The 19,905-nt window shown below is 49.4% G+C and overlaps 2 protein-coding genes across 4 annotated transcripts in view; both read left to right on the top strand.

Moving 5' to 3' along the window:
* The first annotated feature begins 40 nt into the window (after positions 1-40).
* Positions 41-19,905, top strand: part of HOGA1 (4-hydroxy-2-oxoglutarate aldolase 1) — a 32,956-nt gene continuing 13,091 nt past the window's right edge. The window contains exons 1-7 of one of the 3 annotated variants that reach the window (XM_070560014.1): positions 127-703; positions 11,274-11,402; positions 11,598-11,725; positions 12,237-12,371; positions 12,613-12,709; positions 14,378-14,511; positions 19,656-19,737. In XM_070560014.1, the coding sequence (XP_070416115.1) occupies positions 493-703; positions 11,274-11,402; positions 11,598-11,725; positions 12,237-12,371; positions 12,613-12,709; positions 14,378-14,511; positions 19,656-19,700 (879 nt within the window). In that variant the 5' untranslated portion in view covers positions 127-492 and the 3' untranslated portion in view covers positions 19,701-19,737. Of the gene's footprint in view, positions 704-11,273; positions 11,403-11,597; positions 11,726-12,236; positions 12,372-12,612; positions 12,710-14,377; positions 14,512-19,655; positions 19,738-19,905 lie in introns of all 3 variants that reach the window. The other 2 variants (XM_008531849.2, XM_070560004.1) reach the window with 2 other exon arrangements.
* Positions 1,029-5,657, top strand: C1H10orf62 (chromosome 1 C10orf62 homolog). The gene has a single exon (XM_070560027.1). The coding sequence runs from the start codon at positions 4,594-4,596 to the stop codon at positions 5,302-5,304; it is 711 nt and encodes a 236-aa protein (XP_070416128.1). The 5' UTR covers positions 1,029-4,593; the 3' UTR covers positions 5,305-5,657.

Raw genomic sequence — 19,905 nt, 5'->3', positions numbered from 1 at the left:
GAGCCTGGCAGGGAAGTGGGGCAGCCAAGGGGCGGCGATCACAGGCAGCTTCTCACCCAGTCCTGCTGTGCCTCCCACAGGGCAAGGCCGGCTCAGCCAATCGGCTCTGGCAACTGCGGAATTGCCAAGTGGAAGCTGGCGAGCTCCTGGCTTTAGGGCTGGGAATTGTGGGAGGAGGGCCCAGGCCCCACTGGAGACACCCTTTAGTGTTGGGACCTCAGAAACCAGCCCTCTGTCTGGCCAGAGGGACACTGGGTTGTGGCATTTCTTCACCTGCTTCCCAGGGAGAAGGAGGACCCTCCCCCCCACCCAGGGGCCTACAGGCCTAGCCTCTGACCCTGGGGACACAGCCCAGGCCTGCCCCAGCGCCAACAAGTCAGGGAGCAACAAATATTTAACTAGACACATTGATCATTAACAGCGGTAGGAAGGAGCCCGAACTCAGTCTCCCTCCTGGGCAGAGACCAGCTGGGCCTTGGGCCTCCTGCGGAGATGCTGGGCGCCCCAGTCTGGTCCTCTGTGAGGCAGGGTCTGAGCAGGGGCTTGTCCAGGAACATGGGGGGCTGGGCATCAGGGGAGGGGAGGAAGGTGGACATCACAGGCATCTACCCCCCTGTGACCACCCCCTTCACTGCCACTGCAGAAGTGGATTATGGGAAACTGGAGGAGAATCTGCACAAACTGAGCACCTTTCCCTTCCGAGGTAAGTGGGGCCCGTCCACTGTGGGAGTTGGAGGGGGGATGTGAATGACCCCTGTTTCCTCAGCCAGAGGCCAGAGGAGGGTATACAGGCTCTGTCGACAGGGACAGTTGACCCTGTGCTCAGCTTCAGTTGGGTACCCTAGGGGTCATTTTATTGTGGGAGAGGAACAACGGGCACTGGTCTGGAGTCAGGAGACAGGTGGGAAGCTACCAGCTGGCCTGTGACCTTGGACTGAATCTCTCCTGCCTCAGTTTCCCCAGCTGTAAACTGCTGGAGTCCTTTCTTAGCTGAGTGTTATTGTGGGGATCAAACTAGATGAGGGGTGTGAAAGCCCTTGTCAACCACGCCCTGTGCCAATGTGAGGGCAGCCGGGGGCCTCATCTGCCTCAAAGCCTTGTTCGCACTCTCTCTGCTGGGTGAAGCTCCCCTTGGCAGAATTAACTTCTTCTCTTCTTGATCCTCTGAGTCGTTTCCCCCTTTACACATGGGCCTCCCCTCTCTGAGGTCAGGAACCGGATCATATTTGTGACTCTCAATGTACAACACAGCTGCAGGCACAATAAATGAAAGCAGAAGCAGTGGCACGTTCCTCCCATCCGGCCCCGCCCACCCTCATCCCTTACCCACAGCTCCCCAAGGTGGTCCTCTCAACAGGCCCGTTTCACAGAGGGGAAGCTGGGGCTTAGAGTGACACGGCCACTTGCCCAAGGTCGCTCAGCTCATAAATGGCTGAGCTGGGGTTTGAACTGGGCGTGACGGCACGGCCATGCTCTGTTTCACTCCACTGCACCGACTGCTGAGTTGCTAAACCAGATGGCTTCAACAAACAGAGTCTGGTGGGCACCAGCGTTGGGAACGGAGTGGTTCCCACTGGGGCAGTGCAGTGGGGCCGTTAAGAACACAGACTCTAGAGTTAGATCGCAGCTCTGCAGACTTCCGGGGAGATGATCTCTCTCAGCCTCAGTCTCCCCATCTGACACAGGGGAGCAATAAAGCCCATCTCATAGGATCGTTGGGAGAAAAATCTGAGAGAATGCAAGTGAAAGCATGCTGTCAATTGTAAAGAGCGACGTACCTCAGAAGATATTGATCCAAAGATAACAATTATTAGAATGGCAGGACAATTGGCATTGTGGGCAAAGCTGCTTTGGGACAGTGACCGCTGGCATGACTGAGCTCTCATTCACATCTCAGTGCTGAGGTGAGGTGACCCTTCCCTAGGGGATGAGCAATGCCCTGTGGACACCCACGTGGAGCATTGACAAAAACTCTAGGGAAATTTCTGCTGGGGCTCAGCTCACTGCGGCCTGAAGGTGTGGGCTGAGACCTGGTTCTCTTGAAGTAAAGTGGGAAGCTCCTTGAATCTCTATGAGGAGAGCAGGCTCTGCTTTGCCTTCCGGGTTCAAGGAAGTGCAGGGAGCGGAGAGGCTGGACTCCGCATCTGATGTCTGCCTGCCACCCAGAGAATCCACAGAGACCCCCAGCTCTCTCTGGACCCTTCCTCCTTCTGCCCCGACTCCTGCAGAGGGTGTGGGGGTGCCCGGGAGTGCAGGCTGCGGTGGGTTTGGCAGCTGCTAGTCCTTCTCTCATGCAACCCACGGGGTGCCTGCGCCCACCTCATCTCTTCTGGAAGGTATTGCCTGAAACTGTGTAGCTCTTTTTTATTTTTAAAATTTTTTAGCAGTGTAAATTTGCACTGATTATTTTGAATAGAGTATACTTTTTAATATTTTATTTATTTATTTATTTATTTATTTATTTTGAGGAAGATCAGCCCTGAGCTAACATCCGTGCCCATCTTCCTCTACTTTATATGTGGGACGCCAACCACAGCATGGCTTGCCAAGCTGTGCCATGTCCGCACCCAGGATCCGAACCGGCGAACCCCGGGCCGCTGAAGCGGAACTTGCGAACTTAACCGCTGAGCCACCGGTCCGGCCCCAAGAGTATTCTTTTTAAATAAAACTTTTTTTCTTTTTTGGCACTTGGGCTAACATCTATTGTCAATCTTCTCTTTTTTTTTTCCTTTTTCTCCCCAAAGCCCCCCAGTACATAGTTGTATATTCTAGTTGTGGGTCCTTCTGGTTGTGTTACATGGGACACCACCTCAGCATGGTCTGATGAGTGGTGCCATGTCTGTGCCCAGGATCAGAACCAGTGAAACCCTGGGCCACCGATGTGGAGAGTGAAAACTTAACCACTCGGCCGCGGGGCCGGCCCTAAATAAAAGTTTTAACTAGAGGCTGGAGGGTGGAGTTGTTGCAGAAGGGCCATTCGGCCATGAACTCACACCCAAAAACAACCTCAAAGATGAACTTTGAATTGTTATTTTCAAATGAGGTTGGTAGATGACCTCAGAGCTCCTCCAGCAGGACTGGGGTGATACTGTTCCCCGTAAAATTTTAAGCTTATCTCTTATTCCCTTGGTATGTAGAGCAGACCATGGTTTCTTGTAATAAGACATTATATTTTCATGTATATTAAGTCCATTACTTTGTTAAATAAAATATTTTGTTTAAAATATCACATTTGGGGCCTGGCTCCATGGCCGAGTGGCTAAAGTTCCGCATGTTCCACTTTGGCAGCCCAGCTTCGTGGGTTGGGATCCCAGGCACAGACCTACTCCACTCACCAGCCACGCTGTGGAGGTGTCCCACAAACAAAAAAATGGAGGAGGATTGGCACAGATGTTAGCTCAGAGCTGATCTTCCTCAAGCCAAAAACAAGAGGAGGAGATTGGCAGTGGATGTTAGCTCAGAGTGAATCTTCATCAGCATAAACAAACAAATAAATAAATAAATAAAACAGCACAATTATTACAACCCTATTTGGGCATTTCTTTATTATTTTTTTAAATGTGTTAGATGGCTCTGGGAGGAAAAATAGAGTGGCCCAGGCCTGTTTCTACCCTGAGAGGCCCTGGGTATAACTTGGGGTTGAGGACCAAACTCTGAGTTGTTGGAACCTGTGGAGAGCCTGGCCAGAGGGCCACCTGTTCACAACCTGAACTGTGCCCATTTATTGGGGGAGGGAGGCACATTCTGGGTTTGCAGGTACATCTCTAGGCAAAAGGTAGCAGCCCCCATCCTGGAACGGCCCCAGGCATCTGGGACACGGTGAAATCTCTTGTCCTATCACTCTGCCTTCTCAGCCCACTGCTTGTCTCCCCCCGATTGTGACCTTATGTTCTTCGAGAATGAGCTCCTTCCTGGGTCTCTTTTCCTTCTAGACTCTGCTCCATAATGGGGCTGGAGGCTGCAAGTGGGGTTGGAATGTGCTGAGCTGACAGCAGGGGTGGGCCCCGGATGGAGGGACACACTGGCCTCAGGTGGCCAGGAATGGATGCCAGCCTAGCCAAGGGGGTTCTTCAGCCATGGCCAGCCTGACCCAGCAGTCTCTACCACCCGGGGTCACCAGATTGGGAGGGAGAAAAACCAAAGACTAGAAGATAAGAAGGACTGAGTTGCAGAATAGGTCACAAGCAGAAGGCAAAAAGGACTGAGAGTTGGGGAAGCTGCCCTTCCACTGACCTTGGGGACAGCTGTCAGGGTGGGAGACAAGTCCTTGACCTCAGGCACTGCCTGCCAGGCTAGATGTGAGGGTTGCTGTGGCTTCTCCCCCCCCTGCCCCCCAACCACCTTCCTCACAATGGGGTTCATTGCTGAGGCGGGAGGGGCATCCTAGGGAGGGCGCAGCAGGGAGCCTGCCCACCAGACACCCTCAGGGAGCCTGCCCTTTCAAGCATGCACCATACCATCTGGGCTCCCTCACTCCCAGTGTGCTCTTAGCTCTGCCTGCCTGGGGTCCTGGAGACCTTCTTGGAGCTCATCCAGCAACCATCATGCAGGGTGGTGCTGGGGACTGCCCTCTTACTCGGAGCTGGAGGCCTCATGCTGTGGATTCAGAGGAAAAGGAGAAGGAAGACAGCCTCTGAGTCAGCACCAGATGAGCATGAGCCACCAGAAGGCCGTAAAGCAAAGAATGAGGACTGGATCAAATCTCACTTTAGCCGCCTTTCCGAAGAGAAGCTAGCTACCTGCAACAACATCGCCAATGCCAGCAGCAGTGCCACCGCCCCCCAGCCTAAGGACAGTGGGGAGGCCAGCACCACGATTCACGTGGAGACCTTCACCACCAGGCAAGACAGGGGCACAGGTCTTCACCAGGAGTCCTTCACCAGCAAGCAGAGGATGTCTGGGACCTCAGTGGTCAAAGAGACCCACAAGGAATCTGGAAAATCCTCATCCACAGATGAGGCCACTTGGGCTGCCGTGTCCGCCTGTACCAAGGAGATTGACACCAAGGGGCAGCAACTGGCTAACTCCATGTTGCAGCGTGCCACAGTTTACCAGAACTCAGGCCACCTGGAGTCCAAGGACATCAACCAAGAGGAGCTGAAGGCCCTCGAGGAGGTGGAGATAAAGCTGAAAGGGAATTTCCTCACCCAGCGGGAAACCACCGTAGCTGGTGTGAACCACACACACGCCTTCCATGGCCATACTCACCATGGCCACCAGGGTCACCCAAGCCACCCGAGCCACCAGAGCCACAGCCTGCCCAACCGCAGCCACCAGACCTACCACCCCTTTGAATCCACCTAACTATGGATGGAGACGCCCCTTCCCCCAACAGGGCTGGCACACAATCACAGGCCCGTTTTCTCTCCTATGGGGCAAACTTTGTAGCCCAGGGTGAGATGCTGCCACCCAAATCCCTTCTTCCTCAGGCCCCCACAGGGGTCCTGGGCCCCTTCGGCTCCATGAGTGGGGTCTGCCACAGAGAATGGCTCCTGATGGAGGGAGAGGGGAGAGGAAGCAAAGCAGCTGAGACAGACTCACGGGGCCCTGAAGACTCACCGAAAGAAGACAGACGAGGCAGATCCCAGGAGCAGCTGAGAGCCCCACACTGATGCCAAATGCCTGGAGCTGAGCCAATAAAGCCTTGTATCCCCTCACTCTGAGTCTGGGGGCTCTGTGGCCAGCCTCATGTCTGGGCAGGGATGGGGGCAAGAAGGTCCTCTTTTCGTGATCCTTGGCCTGGGACCTTTTCACTGGGCTGATCTGAGACTCCATAAAACAGCTTCCCTGGGTCTCAGGTTTGGGGGATGGGATCCCTCCACGGGGTGCAACACCCACCGAACTGCTGTTGCAGGAAAAGAGGAAGCAGCCAGGTGCTGGGGGAGAGACAGGCTTTCAGAAGCCAGGAAGCGAGGTGGGATATAAGCCTCCTGTCTTCTTAGTGCCACCCTCGCCCTGTCTACTGCTTCTCAAGTTGTGTGGCATCCACACTGCCGTTCTCTCTCCCTGCCCACCTGCTTCCGAGGACCACTGGGATCCCAGCACCTGCCTTCAGGGCTCTTGTGCCGTATCCTCTCTCTCCATGTTTATATTACTATTGCCGGGGCCAGGGCTGCCGCTGCTGCTAGCTCTACTGATTAGTAGTATTACTAGGACCACCAGCAGCTCCCTCTTTTGGAGTTTCTTTTTTTGAGTTTTTAGTATAGACCACACTCTGTGTTAGGTGTTATGGCACAGCCGCAAGAGGAGGGTGGTACGTTTTCTCCATTTTACAGGTGAGGCACCTGAGGCTTGGAGATGTAATTCGCCCGAGATAGCATAGGCAGTAAGGGATGCTGCTGGGGTTGGAGTCCAGCTCTGCCTGATTCCACAGCCCATAGCTTAATCCCTGCCCTGTGCTGCACCCCCATCTGATGTCCACCATCCCCAGGTAGGTCTGTCTCTCTCGTGCTTATCCCTGTCCTCTTCACACACGTCCTGACACTTTCTGTGCCATCTGCAAGCCTAAGGCTCTCCCTGCCTCCTCTTCTTGGGTCCTGAGGAGCCATTTCTGGGGCAAGGGGTGACCCCTAGTAAAGGGAGGCAACAGTCTCCCCCGTGGAACTTGAAAGAAGTTGGCTACACGGTACTATCTAGCCCCCAGTGACTCCTTTACAGAGAGATTTCTTACCATTTGCATCTATTATAGATTTACCAGTGGTTCCCAACCTGTGGGCCTGAAAGACCAGGGGGAAGGTGCTCAGAATCGTTTCAAAGGATGGATAAATCTATAAACACCCTCAATGTTGTCGATTGATTTTATGGAGCATAGTTGGGAGTATTTTAATATTTTGACATTCCTAATAAGCGACTTTATATAAATGCTGATTTTCATATGTGTATATTTAAAATATTTCATAATAAAAATCTTAATTGGAAAAAATGGGGTGAGTCACACTGGAAAATGTTGAAGGCTGCTAAATTAGACAAAAAGCAAGCATGGTGAGGTTGGGCTTCTGAAAGTGATTGTTAAAATGCATAAAACGCATGCATTTATCTGGAAGACCTTAAATTCCTTATTAAAAGCTTATTACGTAAAATTTCAGATTAGCTAATTAAGACTGTGGGATCTTAACCTTAAGAAAGTTTCAAGTTGGCAAAATTCAAATGAATTCTGTAGTTATTATTGTACCAACATTAATTCTCTGGTTCTGATAACTGTACCATAGGTATGTCGTTATCACTGGTGGGGGCTGAGTATCCTCTGTACTATTTTTGCAACTTTTCTATAAATTTAAAAGTAGTTCAGAATTAAAAGTCAAAAAAAGTCTTCAGACAATTTAGTTCTGAGTGGATGTCAAAGTTGTGCTGCAAGAAAAATGGTTTCTAAGCAGCCACCTCAAGTATATACTCTTGGTAAGGATATTTTCATTAAAAAGAGAGTGGTCAAATCATTGTTAGACTAGATACCAAGAAGAGCAGTTAACAGCCACCAGACTCTTGTCTGAGAGTCAGCTGGGAGCATGGCTGGTTTCCCAGATCGAGGCTTAATTCCATTAAAGCTCATCAGGAAATTGCTAAAGCATTTTATCAGGAATGCTCATTTCTCCCCACTGGGAGGTTGTGAATTACATCATGCAAATAAGTTCTGCCCCAGACCAGGTTTGGGACAATTTTTCTTTTACACAACAAATTGTCAACACACGCCTCAACAGGCAGTGTACTAAGGTGTCATGGAGGAGGCCAAAATGAGGGGGACACCATCCTTGACCTTGAGGATCCTAGGCAAGGTAAGACAAAGTGCTACGCGAGGAAGCAAGGTGCAGTGGGCAGGCGAATCGAGGAAAGGCCTGTCGTCCTCGCAGCATTTGAGGGGCTCCTCCTAGGGAGGTGTTCCAGGCAGAGGGGAGCAGCATGAGCAAAGGCGTAGAGGCATGATGGTTACAGTGGTCTGGGGGACCGTGACAGTCAGTTTGGCTGAAGGGGAACATTTAGAAATGGGGAAAAGAGAGAAGGAAAAGCCAGAAAAGTGGCTCTGAAGCCCAGAGCCAAGGAGGACTTAGGAGACCCTCTAGTCTAATCTCCTCGTTTTACAGCAGAGGCCAGTTTGAGAAATTTTGCCTAGTCCCACAGGCCGGGGTGGAGGAGGCTGAAGGGTTCTGAGGATCTCCGTGCATTTTTCAGTAGGCAACAGGGAAGGACAAGGAACAGGTAATGGAAGTTCAGAGGAGAGATGTCCAATGGAGGGATTCCAGGAAGACTTCTCAGAGGAGGAGGCAGAGATGATGGACCAAGGGGCCTAACAGTGACCAGGGATAGTCTTTACGTAAGAGAGACTGTGATACCTTTTGGTCACAGTAAGTCACATTTACTTGCATCCCTTGTTACTTGTGCATCCCCAGCCCCAAACACCCGTTCCCCTTGCCAGGCCACTCTGGGTCTCTAGAGCAGCCAGAGTAACCAGGGGCAAGAGAGAGAAACTTCCAAAATGAGCCTCTTTCATCTTACAGCTTGAGGGGCCTGAGAGGTCCCAGAATGCAGCCTCTCCTCCCACACCAGCCATCCTCCTCCTCCTCACACTGCAAGCTGCCACCCTCCTGCTTTAAGGTGTGAGCACTTTCTCCTGACACCATAGTAGTTACAGCTAACAGTTCCTGAGTGCTGGGTCCTATTCTAAGCACTTCGCAAATAATATCTCATTTAAGCTTCACAACAACTCTTTAAGGAGGGTACTAATATTATCCCCATTTTTCAGCTGAGGTTTGGTTAAGCCACTTGTGAAAGCTCTCATAGCTAGTGAGGGGCCACACTACGAGCTAAACCCCGGTCCTTTGACTTCAGAGCCTACGCATCTGACCACTCTACTGCACTGCCCGTGCTTCTCCATCACTCACTTTCCTCACTCCCGACCCGTCGGGACCCCGGCCTTTTCCTCTCCTCTAGCTCCTTACTACACCAGTGGAGGCACATTGGGCCTGAAACTGGACATCTAGCCAAGGAGAAGGAGGGGGCTCTTGGCGGTATCAGTTCACAGATTTCAAAGTGCTTTCCCATACATTTTCTTGTCTGAGCCGTTAAGACAGTCCGATAAGGAAGGATTGAAATGATTTTATTGTCATCCCATAGAAAAGGAAATAGAGACTCAGTGATGTGATGTGACTTCCTCAATAACCAGAGGTGCTTTGGGCCCGGTGCTTCCCCGACTCTATCACGCTCCCTCTTCCCCAGCCTGGGATTTCTTCCTTCTTGGGAGTCAGCCTGGGTCAGATGCTCCCTTAAATGAGGCAAGGGAGAGGGCTGTGCCACTAGGAGTCTTGAACACAGGAGCCTGCTTCAACCCCTGGAGTGCCAGGCCCAGCTGTCCTGTTGTTTAGACCAGGTCCACCTGTGGGGCCAAGGCTTCTGGAACTGACCACCAGAATGAAGGGTGACTTGGGAGTGAGTGACTGTAGCTGAGAAGTATGTGAAGCAAGAACCCACCCCGGCCCCCTTTGATGGGGGGCGGCAGGCAGGGTTGGGGAGGGAGTAGCAAAACCTTGTTCTCTAAATCCTTAGAGGGCGCTGGTCCACATGTGGCTGGACTGGGGCTTTGTCTGGGGTTGGCAGTTCTGCGAACAGGATGACCCACTAGGAAAGCACTGGCTTAACGTAGCAAGACAGAAGGAGGCTCCCAGCATCGGCTCCCAGCTTGACACGGAGAAATTGATCCTGAGGAGGCAATCCAACGGAAGCCAAAAGCTGTTTGCCTCAAGATGTTCCCTGCGATGTTACCAAGGCAAAAAATTGGGGGGAAAAATGCAAAGTATCCAGCGAGCTATTCTGGCCAGCCACTCAGTAGACTCCAGTGGTGAGATGAACAGCATGGAAAAAGCTTTGTGGTATAAAGTTGACTCTCCATCACGCTGTGTCCCCTTAAGGATGACTCACAGAACAATCTCTCTCGGTCCCAGTGCCGAGAAACTCTGTGTTTCTCCAGGGCAGCTGCTGTGCTTTTATCTTGCGTGCTACATATCTGTCAGCTGACCATGTTTCCCTTTAACCTTGACTGTTGGGAAGCTCCAAAGCAAGTTTCCGGCCCATCTCCCACAAGCGCATGGCAGGAATTTCGTATACCAGTACTGCCCCTGGCTTTCTTTTCCTTTCTTTTTCCCAGTCTTCTATTTATTTGTAATCTTCTTGTATTGTATGCTGTGTTTGTCCACTATTTAAGGAAAAGTTTTTTTGGAATGGAATGGAATAGAGAGGAGAAAGATAAGAAAGGGAGAGAGAAAGTTAAATGAAAAAAAGCTGAGAGGAAAATGATTTTACTCACATTCCCTTCAGACTCAGCTGAAGAGCATCAGTTCTGCCAGTCTCTCGTGGACGTAAAGGGGTCGACACCTTTAACCGGTAATGTTAGAAACCTCTCAAATGATCGACAAAGCAGGAAGATGCAAAATGAAATAATGAGATGTCACTTTTCACCCAGAAAATTGGCAAAACTAGTTCTGACAATACCCAGTCTTGGCGTGGATGGACTAACAGACTCTTCTATGTGCTGATGGGGTAGGACTTGCTAATTGGGAAGAAGTTTGGGCCATGAAGATGCACATACACATGACTGAGCAATCACACACCTAAGTGTCTAAACTGTAGAGAAGCTCTTAGACAGGTTTGCTTCAGCGTTATTTGTAATAACAAAAATAAGGCAATATTCCAAATGTCCTCAAAGGGAGAATCAAAAGTGAATTGTGATCTCCCCTCACAATAGAATATCACACAGCAATGAAAATGAATGAATCAGAGCTACGCATCCTGTGATGGACAGAGCTCAAAACACAATGTTGAGCAAAAACAGCAGAGAGTAAAAGGTCATATATGTTTGATTCCATTTCTATAAAGTTTTAAATGGCAAAAACCATATTATATCGTGTTTATGGGTCCATATATACATTTTAAGGGTATAAAGACATGAATGGGAACAATAACCCCCTCGGACAGGACAGACGAAAGGAAGAGGAGAGTGATCAGAGGAGGGTGGTCATGGGTGCGGGGTACACCCATGTGGATGATATTATTATCTATTCTTTTTGGTATGGCTAAAACATTTCATTAAAACACAGAAAAATGATGTGAACACTGTCATTGCAACTGGGTAAGACATTCTGCCTGCCTCAGGACAAAGATGGGAAGGAAATGTGTGACAAACTCTGGTGTTGGGGAGGTAGGAACGTGGGTGAGGGTAACAACAATGTCCCAGCTGTTCATAAGAGCATGGGAAGGTGTCACTGGCTGTGATGGGGCCTCTCTTGCAGGCTTCGTGGTCCAAGGCTCCAATGGCGAGTTCCCCTTCCTGACCAGCAGTGAGCGCCTGGAGGTGGTGAGCCGCGTGCGCCAGGCCATGTCCAAGGACAAGCTCCTGCTAGCCGGTTCCGGCTGCGAGTGTGAGGCCACAATGCCTGGGGCCCGGGGCATGGCTGGGTGTGGGGGGACCAGGCTCCTTGGCCCCAGCTGGGTCCAGTCTGTTCGTCCTGTCTCTTCTGCGCCCCTTGCTTGCTCCAGGGTCCTAGCCCAGCCCTCCTTCCTCCTGCTGTTGCCCTCTGTGGCCTAGAGGGAAGACTTCCTCTTTCCTCCTGCAGCCACTCAAGCCACGGTGGAGATGACCTTGAGCATGGCCCAGGTCGGGGCTGATGCCGCCATGGTGGTGACCCCTTGCTACTATCGAGGCCGCATGAACAGTGCTGCCCTCATTCACCACTACACCAAGGTGGGTGTGAGGGGTGGGCATGGGTTTGAGGCCTGGGACCCAGAGGATGCTGGATGAGGTGAGACTCTCCCTAGCGAGGGAAGATGAGATGAGCTGGGAGCAGAGTGGTGGGCCTCCTTCCCACAAATGGCAACTATGGGAAAGGGGAGAGATGCTACTAGGTACCAGCTGTGTGACATTGGGTAACTGACCTAACCATGCTGTGTCGCTGTTTCCTCCCCTCTCAAACGGGAGGAATAATGATGTCTTCCCCACTGGGTTGTTGTGAGGACTAAAGTCTATCAAAACATATGGGGCTTAGGACTGTGCCTGGCACATAGAAAGTGCTCACTAAGTATTACCCATTACTATTGCTAAGAATCAGGGTACGCGGCATTGTGACTTCTAGTCCAGAAGGCGGGCTGTCCAGGAGGCCCTGCAGTGACCCAGGCCCGGACCTGATGGGGGCAGGCAGTGCCTCGGGTTCCTCAGGCTGGGCGGCTGCCCTCTCCCCCTTCTCTGTGCCCCTCAGGTTGCTGACCTCTCTCCAATTCCTGTGGTGCTGTATAGTGTTCCAGCCAACACAGGGCTGGACCTGCCTGTGGATGCAGTGGTCACGCTGTCCCAGCACCCGAACATCGTGGGCATCAAGGACAGCGGTGGTGATGTGAGTGGCAGCAGCTCCTGGCTGGGGCTCCCTCCTCCTCTCCTCTTTGGCTACAACTTCAGGGCAGCTCTGGGACCCACTTCAGCCCTGGGCTCCTGTTTGGCTTCTGTCTGTCGTGTGGGCTCTCTGGGGCTCCTGAACTTTGGAGCTTCTCTCTGGGACCTGGGCTCTCATCCTCCCACCATCCAGGCTGGCAGCAGAGGCTCAGGGCCCAGTTCCCACACCGGGTTTGCTGTTGCAGGTGACCAGGATCGGGCTCATTGTTCACAAGACCAGGAGGCAGGATTTCCAGGTGTTGGCTGGATCGGCTGGCTTCCTGTTGCCCAGCTATGCCATGGGTAGGCCTCCTGCTGCTCTCGCACTGTGATGAGTGACCAAGAGAGATCCAGGCAGCTGGGGTCTGCTGGGAGAGACTGTGAGGGCTGGGCTGGGACTGCAGAGGGCTTTTGCCAGGTTGCCTGCTCAGAAACCTCAGAAGTCTGGCACATTGCTTGCTTGTCTGAATACCGGGTACTTGTGAATGACCTTGCTGGGTGGAAGAGGGTGGGCACAATCTCTGGCCTGCAGTAGGGATGCCTGCAATTTGCTCTAAGTCCCGAGCTCCCTGTCTAGGTGACAGATTTAGCTCCTGTAATCTCACCTTGTAAATCATTCTCTGAGGGCAGAGGCTTTGAGGCCCTCCCCTCTTGTCTGGGAGTCCATTTTCCTCTCTCCTGGTCCCAGGCCAGATGAGTTGTCAGACCTGTAGACCTGGGCCAAGGATCTTCAGCAGCCTGAGTAGATGCTGTTCCAGTCCAGGATCCTAGGAATGTCACCATCAGACCAACTGCTCTTGTCTGTTTTGGGTCAAGGTCCTTGGGTTCAGGTTAGGTTTGAGCCTGGGAGGGGCCGGGGGAAAAATCTGCTCCCTTCAGCTGAAGCCCCAGTGAGTACAGATTGAAGTTACTTTTCCAGCGCTGCAGGAGGCTGTGCTGGTTCCTGTTCTCTTTGGTCTCTGCACACTTTGGCTTGTTGTCTAGGTCCCTCTGCCATGTCTCAGTCTCTAAAGTGCAGAGGAAGAAGAGGGGACCTGTTTACGCCTCGTTCCTGAGAGTGGGGTAGATGGAAAGAGCACAGGCTCCGGAGACCAGAGCATCTGAGCTGGAATCTCAGCTCTGCCGTTTATTCACTGACTCCCACTAAGCAAGATACTCCACCTCTCTGGGCCTGAGTTTCTACTCTGCAAAGCAGGGCTGTGTTGTGAGGATTAGAGAGCTTCGGCCCTGTGTCTGCCATAGCGCTTGGTGCATAGTAGGTATTCAATAAATGGCAGCTATATTAGCTCATTCCAAATGGCCAACTCTCTCTCCAGTCTTGAGGCCACTCTGTTTAAGGTCACTCCTAACAAGCCTTAGAATCACACTCGCAGGCTGGCAGGGCCTTCTGAGATCACAGCCAGCCCATTTTCATTGCCCACATGAGAACAAAGAGGACCAGAGAGTCTATGACTTGTCCGTGCAGCCAACGGGAGGAAGTACCCAGTCTCCTGAATGTGTCCAGAACTCTTTCCACTCCCCCACCCCCAGCTGTCCCAGCTGAATTCACTGGGGAGAATAAGATTTCAGAAGAGCAGAGGTTTCCCATTCACTCCACCCCATTCCGGGACTGATGAGTCAGGGGGCTATTGGAGGAGCATGGAGGTGTCAACTGGCAGGTGGGACTTTGATCTGGGGGGTGGGGGTGCAGGGATGAAGTGTCCTTGAGTTAGCCTTCAGGCTCTGCTCCCTGCCCTTCACGGAACAGTTCCAAGCAGCACGCAGCCTGTGGGATTCTGCTTCAAATATGCTGGCAGCTTTCTCTGGAAAGCTGTACTCTGTGGACTCACAGAGCATGCCTTTGATGTGGCCAACAGTGTCACAGAAATCCACATCCTATGTCCCCAGAATAAAGAGGTGCTGGGGACCAGGGTTTGGAATTCTCCGTGAGAAGAGGCTCTGGCTGATGTTCTGCATTTTGCTCTGGGGCAGGAGCTGTGGGGGGCATATGTGCCCTGGCCAACGTCCTGGGGGCTCAGGTGTGCCAGCTGGAGCGACTCTGCCGCACAGGGCAATGGGAAGATGCCCAGAAGCTGCAGCATCGCCTCATTGAGCCAAACACTGCGGTGAGCTCCCAGCCAGGGGCCCCAAAGGGTGGGGAAGTGGGGGGGTTGTGTTCTCATTGGAGCAGGAGCCAGGGAGGGCACAGGGGTCCCCACTCAGGCTCTTCCCTTTCAGGGAACATCCCAGTGTGGGAACTCCTTGTGCATCCCCAGAAAATCTTGACTTCAGACAAAGTTGAGCCCCATTGGTTCTCAAACTTAAGCATGCATTAGAATTGATTTAGGGAGCTAGTTAAAATTCTAGTCCTTTAGGCCCAGGGCTATGCATCGAGGCAAGCATCCTGGGTGATCGTGACATAAGTAATCCTGGGGCCTTACTCAGAGACGCACTGCCTAGAGAGAGGGAGCCATGGGCCTTTATATCAGCTTTATAAGGGGACAGATCCTGAAAGACAGAATGATTGGGAGTAGTTGAGGAGGAGTTGGAAGTCTGGAGGTATTCAGAGTCCAGATTTCCCAGGGGACTTCTGTCTTCAAATGATCTATTCTCCAGTCAGACCATGTACCCCACTTCTGTGTGGGGCAGGTCAAGGAGAAGAGCCAAGACGGAACGACTGTCCAGTGCCAGGCGGTGCTGTGCAGAGCCACACTGGAGTCCGAGGCAGAAAGAAAAATGTGTGTCTCTATAGACATGCCTTTATCTATATTTTATTTATTTATTTATTTTATTATTTTTTTTAAGATTTTATTTTTCCTTTTTCTCCCCAAAGCCCCCCAGTACATAGTTGTATATTCTTCGTTGTGGGTCCTTCTAGTTGTGGCATGTGGGACGTTGCCTCAGCATGGTTTGATGAGCAGTGCCATGTCCGCGCCCAGGATTCGAACCAACGAAACACTGGGCCGCCTGCAGCAGAGCGCAAGAACTTAACCACTCGGCCACGGGGCCAGCCCCCTTTATCTATATTTTAAATTAAACTTTTTAGTCAGAGATAATTGTAGATCCTCATGAAATTGTGAGAAATAATATAAAGAGATCCCGTGTACCCATTACCCAGTTTCCCCCAGTGGTGACATCTTACAAAACTACAGTACAACGTACAAGCAGGATTTGACATTGATGTAGTCAAGATACAGAATGTTCCCATCACCACCAGGATCCGTCATGGTACACTCTGATAGCCACACCTACTCACCGTCTGCCTCCACCCTGCCTGAACCCCTGGCAACCACGAATACGTTCACCATTTTCATAATTTTGCCAGTTCAAGACTTTATATAAATGGTACTGCATATGACCTTTTGAGATTGGCTTTTTTTCACTCAGCATAATTCTCTGGAGATTCATCCAGGCTGTTACATGTATCAGGAGCCAGTTCCTTTTCATCAGTGAGTAGTATTTCATGGTATGGCCATACCACAGCTTGTTTAACCATTCACCTGTTGAAGGACAGCTGGTTGTTTCCAGTTTTTGATTATTAAAAGCTGCCCCGTGGCCGAGTGGTTAACTTCACATGCTCCGCTTCAGCAGCCCAGGGTTTTGCTGGTTGGGATCCTGGGCACAATCATGGCACCGCTCATCAGGCCATGTTGAGGCAGCGTCCCACATGCTACAACTAGAAGGACCCACAACTAAAAATATACAACTATGTACTGGGGAGCTTTGGTGAGAAAAAGGAAAAATAAAATCTTTAAAAAAGAAAAAAAAGCTGCTATGGGGACCCACCCAGTGGCGTAGTGGTTAAGTTTGGCACACTCCACTTTGGCAGCCCAGGTTCACAGGTGTGGATCCCGGGCACAGACCTACACTACTCATCAGCCATGCTGTGGTGGCGACCCACATATAAAGTGGAGGAAGATTGGCAGAGATGTTAGCTGAGGGCTAATCTTCCTCAGAAAAAAAAGAAGCTGCTATGAACATTCATGTGGAAGTTTTTGTGTGACCATAAGTTTTCATCTTTCTGGGATAAAAAATACATAATTGGTGGATTGTATGATGGGTTGCATGTTTAGTTTTTTTACGAAACTGACAAACTGTTTCCAGGGTGGCTATACCATTTTACATTTACATCAACGTGAGTGTACGAGTGATCCAGTTTCTCTGCATCCTCACCAGGATTTGGTGTTGTGATAATTTTTTTTCATCCCCAAAGCCCCAGTGCATGGTCGTATATCCTAGTTGTAAGTCATTCTAATTCTTCTACATGAGCTGTCACCACAGCATGGCAGCTGACAGATGGGTGGTGTGGTTCCATGACCAGAAAGTGAACCAGGACCACCAAAGCGGTGAGCACTGAATTTTAACTACAGACCATCAGGGCTGGATGGACTATTTTTTGTTTTAGCCATTCTGATAGGTGTGTACTGACATACTGTGGTTTTAATTTGCATTTCTCTGATGGCTAATGCTATTGAATATCTTATCATGTATTTATTTTCCATCTGTATATCCTCTTAGATGAGATGTCTATTTAATGTCTCTTGCTCATTTTCTAATTGAATTGTTTGTTTTCTTACTGTTGAGTTTTGGGAGTTCGTTATATCTTCTAGATACTAGTCGTCTGCCAGATACGTGGTTTGCAAATATTTTCTCCCAGTCTGTAGCTTGTCTTGTCATTCTCTTAACAGGTCTTTTACAGAGCAAAAGTTTTAATTTTGATGAAGCCCAATTTATCAATATTTTCCTTCATGTTTATGCTTTTGATGTTAAGTCTAAGAACTCTTTCCCTAACACTAGATAGTAAAGATTTTCTCTTATTTTTTCCCCAAAAGTTTTATAGGTTTATATTTTACAAGTCTGTGACCCACTTTGAGTTAATTTTTGTATAAAGTATGAGACTTAGATCAAGGTTCTTTTTTTTTCACCTATAGACATCCACTTGCCCCAGCACCATTTGTTGAAAAGATGATCTTTTCCTCCATTGAATTGCTTTTGCACCTTTGTCAAAAATCAGTTGGGCGTATTTGTGTGGGTCTATTTCTGGATTCTCTATTCTTCCCATTGATCTATCCCTTTGCAATACCACACAGACTTGATTACTGTAGACATATAATAAATCTCAAAATCAAGTAGACCACTTCCTCCCACTTCGTTCTTTTTCTTTCAAAGTTGTTTTAGCTAGTCTAATTCCTTTACGTTTCCATATAAATTTTAGAATAGTCTTGTCTATATCTACAAATACTCTTGCTGGAATTTTTATAGGAATTGTATTAAACCTGTATACCAATTTGGGGACAACTGACGTTTTTCCTATGTGGGCTTCAAATCCTTGAATATGGCATGTCTCTCCATTTATGTAGACCATCTTTGATTTATTTTAGCAGCATTTTGTAGTATTTGGCAAACAAGTCCTGTACAAGTTTTGAGAGATTTATACCTAAATGGCTCATATTTTTTGAGTGATTATAAATGGTATTATATTTTTTATTTCACCATTCATGTATTCATTGCTAGTATAAAGAAACACAATTGATTTTTGCGTGTTTATCTTGTATCTTTTTTTTTGTATAGTTCAATGAGATTTTTTTTAATGCTTTTTGGTGAGGAAAATTGGTCCTGAGCTAACATCTGTTGTCAATCTTCCTCTTTTTTTTTCCTCCCCAAAGCCCCAGTACATAGTTGTATATCATAATTGTAGGTCATTCTAGTTATTCTATGTGGGATACTCCCATAGCATGGCTTGATGAGTGGTGTATATGTCCGCACCCAGGATCCGAACCAGCAAACCCTGGGCTGCTGAAGCAGAGCACACAAACTTAACTGCTCAGCCACAGGGCCAGTCCATATCTTGTATCTTATGACTTTGCTGAACTCTCTTATTAGTTCTGGGAGTTGTTCTGTAGATTCCTTGGGATTTTCTACGTAGACAATCATATCATCTACAAACAGGGAGAGTTCCATTTCTTCTTTGTCTGATCTGTATGCCTTTTGTTTCTTTTCTTGCCTTATTGCGCAGCCTAGAACTTCCTGCACTGCACTGAATAAGAGTGACCTTGTTCTTGATCCAAAGGAAAGGCATTCAGCCTCTCACCACCGAGTAGAGGACAGCTCTAGGTTTCTGCAGAGGCTCTTTATCAAGTTGAGGAAGTTCCCTTCTAGTCCTAGGTTTCAGAGTTTTTTTAAAGTCATGAATGGGTGTTGAATTTTGTCAAATGCTTTTCTGCATCGATTGAGAGGATCATGTGACTTTTTCCCTCTTTAGCCTGTTAACATGGTGGATTACATTGATTAATTTTCAAGTTTTGAACCAGACTTGCGTCCCTGGACTAAACCCCACTTGGTCGTGGTGTGTAATTCTTTTTATATATTTCTGAATTCCATTTGCTAGTACTTTGTAAAGGATTTTTCTGTCTATATTCATGAGGGATATTGGTACGTAGTTTTATTTTTTTTGGTCTGTCTTTGTCTAATTTTGGTATCATTATAAATTGTTTGGGAAGTGTTCCCTTCTCTTCTATTTTCTGGATGAGACTGTGTAGAATTGGTGTTAAATCTTCTTCAAACATTTTTAGAATTCTCCAGTGAAACCATCTTGGCCTGGAGACTTCTTTCTGGGGAGTTAAAAAAAACTATAGCTCTGCGGTATGCTCTGCACTTGGGCTTTACCGATACCTTGCTGGCCGGAAGGCATAGAAGTGCCTCCTTTCTGCTCCCTGTGTGGCCTCCATTGATATCACCAGGGTGTGTGTGTTGAGGGGGAGGGCCTCCTTCAGGGTGGGCAATGGTGGGAGTTCTGACTCTTCTCACTAGGCCTCTTTGGGTGGGGAGGGGCACTTTTTACTGCTGAGTGTGGGGTAGAAGTACTGGATCCCAATTCAGCCTTTGCTGGCCTGGGTTGGGGTGGGGCCACAGTGTCTTCTGTGCGGTTTGGCTGGAGTAGAGCGATTATTGTCTAAAAGTTTTCTATCTTGTTAAATTGCCCCTTTCTCGGTCCTTGGCTAGAGAGAGCAGGCTTCTGCTGGGGCTTTTGTTGTCTGTGCCCGTGGGCATTCCTGGGCCAGGAACTCATCACTTGCTTCTTGGGTCCCGAGGTGCCTAGTCAATCTTCCTTCTCTCTACCTTTCAGACTCTGCTTTTACATAACGTCCAGGGTTTTTCAGTGGTACTTACTGGAAGGAATAGGGAAAAGTACATTTATTCCATCTTCCTGGAAGTAGAAGCTCTGAGCAGTTTTCTAAATGGTGATTTTTTTTTCCCCGCATACCACCAGGACAGGACAAGGAGGAACTTCCAGGGCTCTTGGGGACTGGTCTAAGAGTGGTATCTTTCTCGTCCGATTCTTGTGACTCAGGGTGGGTGTTGTTATCACCTCATTTCACACAGCTTGGGCTGCCCCTTGGGAAGAGAGGATGCTTGCTGCCATCCTAGTTCTCTGCATGCCATCCTGCCTTACCCTTCACTCTGTGCCTCTCCTGTGCCAGCTCTGGGCACACACTCTGGAATGCCTGGAATTTATCCTG

The sequence above is a fragment of the Equus przewalskii genome, chromosome 1 (assembly GCF_037783145.1).
Source record: "Equus przewalskii isolate Varuska chromosome 1, EquPr2, whole genome shotgun sequence".
Taxonomy (NCBI): Eukaryota; Metazoa; Chordata; class Mammalia; order Perissodactyla; family Equidae; genus Equus; species Equus przewalskii.
The sequence above is the reverse complement of the archived record's forward strand: the minus strand, read 5'-3'. Positions and strand labels throughout refer to the sequence as shown.

Coding starts and splice junctions, on each gene's coding strand:
- C1H10orf62 (XM_070560027.1), top strand. CDS start 4,594: ATGCTGTGGATTCAGAGGAAAAGGAGAAGGAAGACAGCCTCTGAGTCA.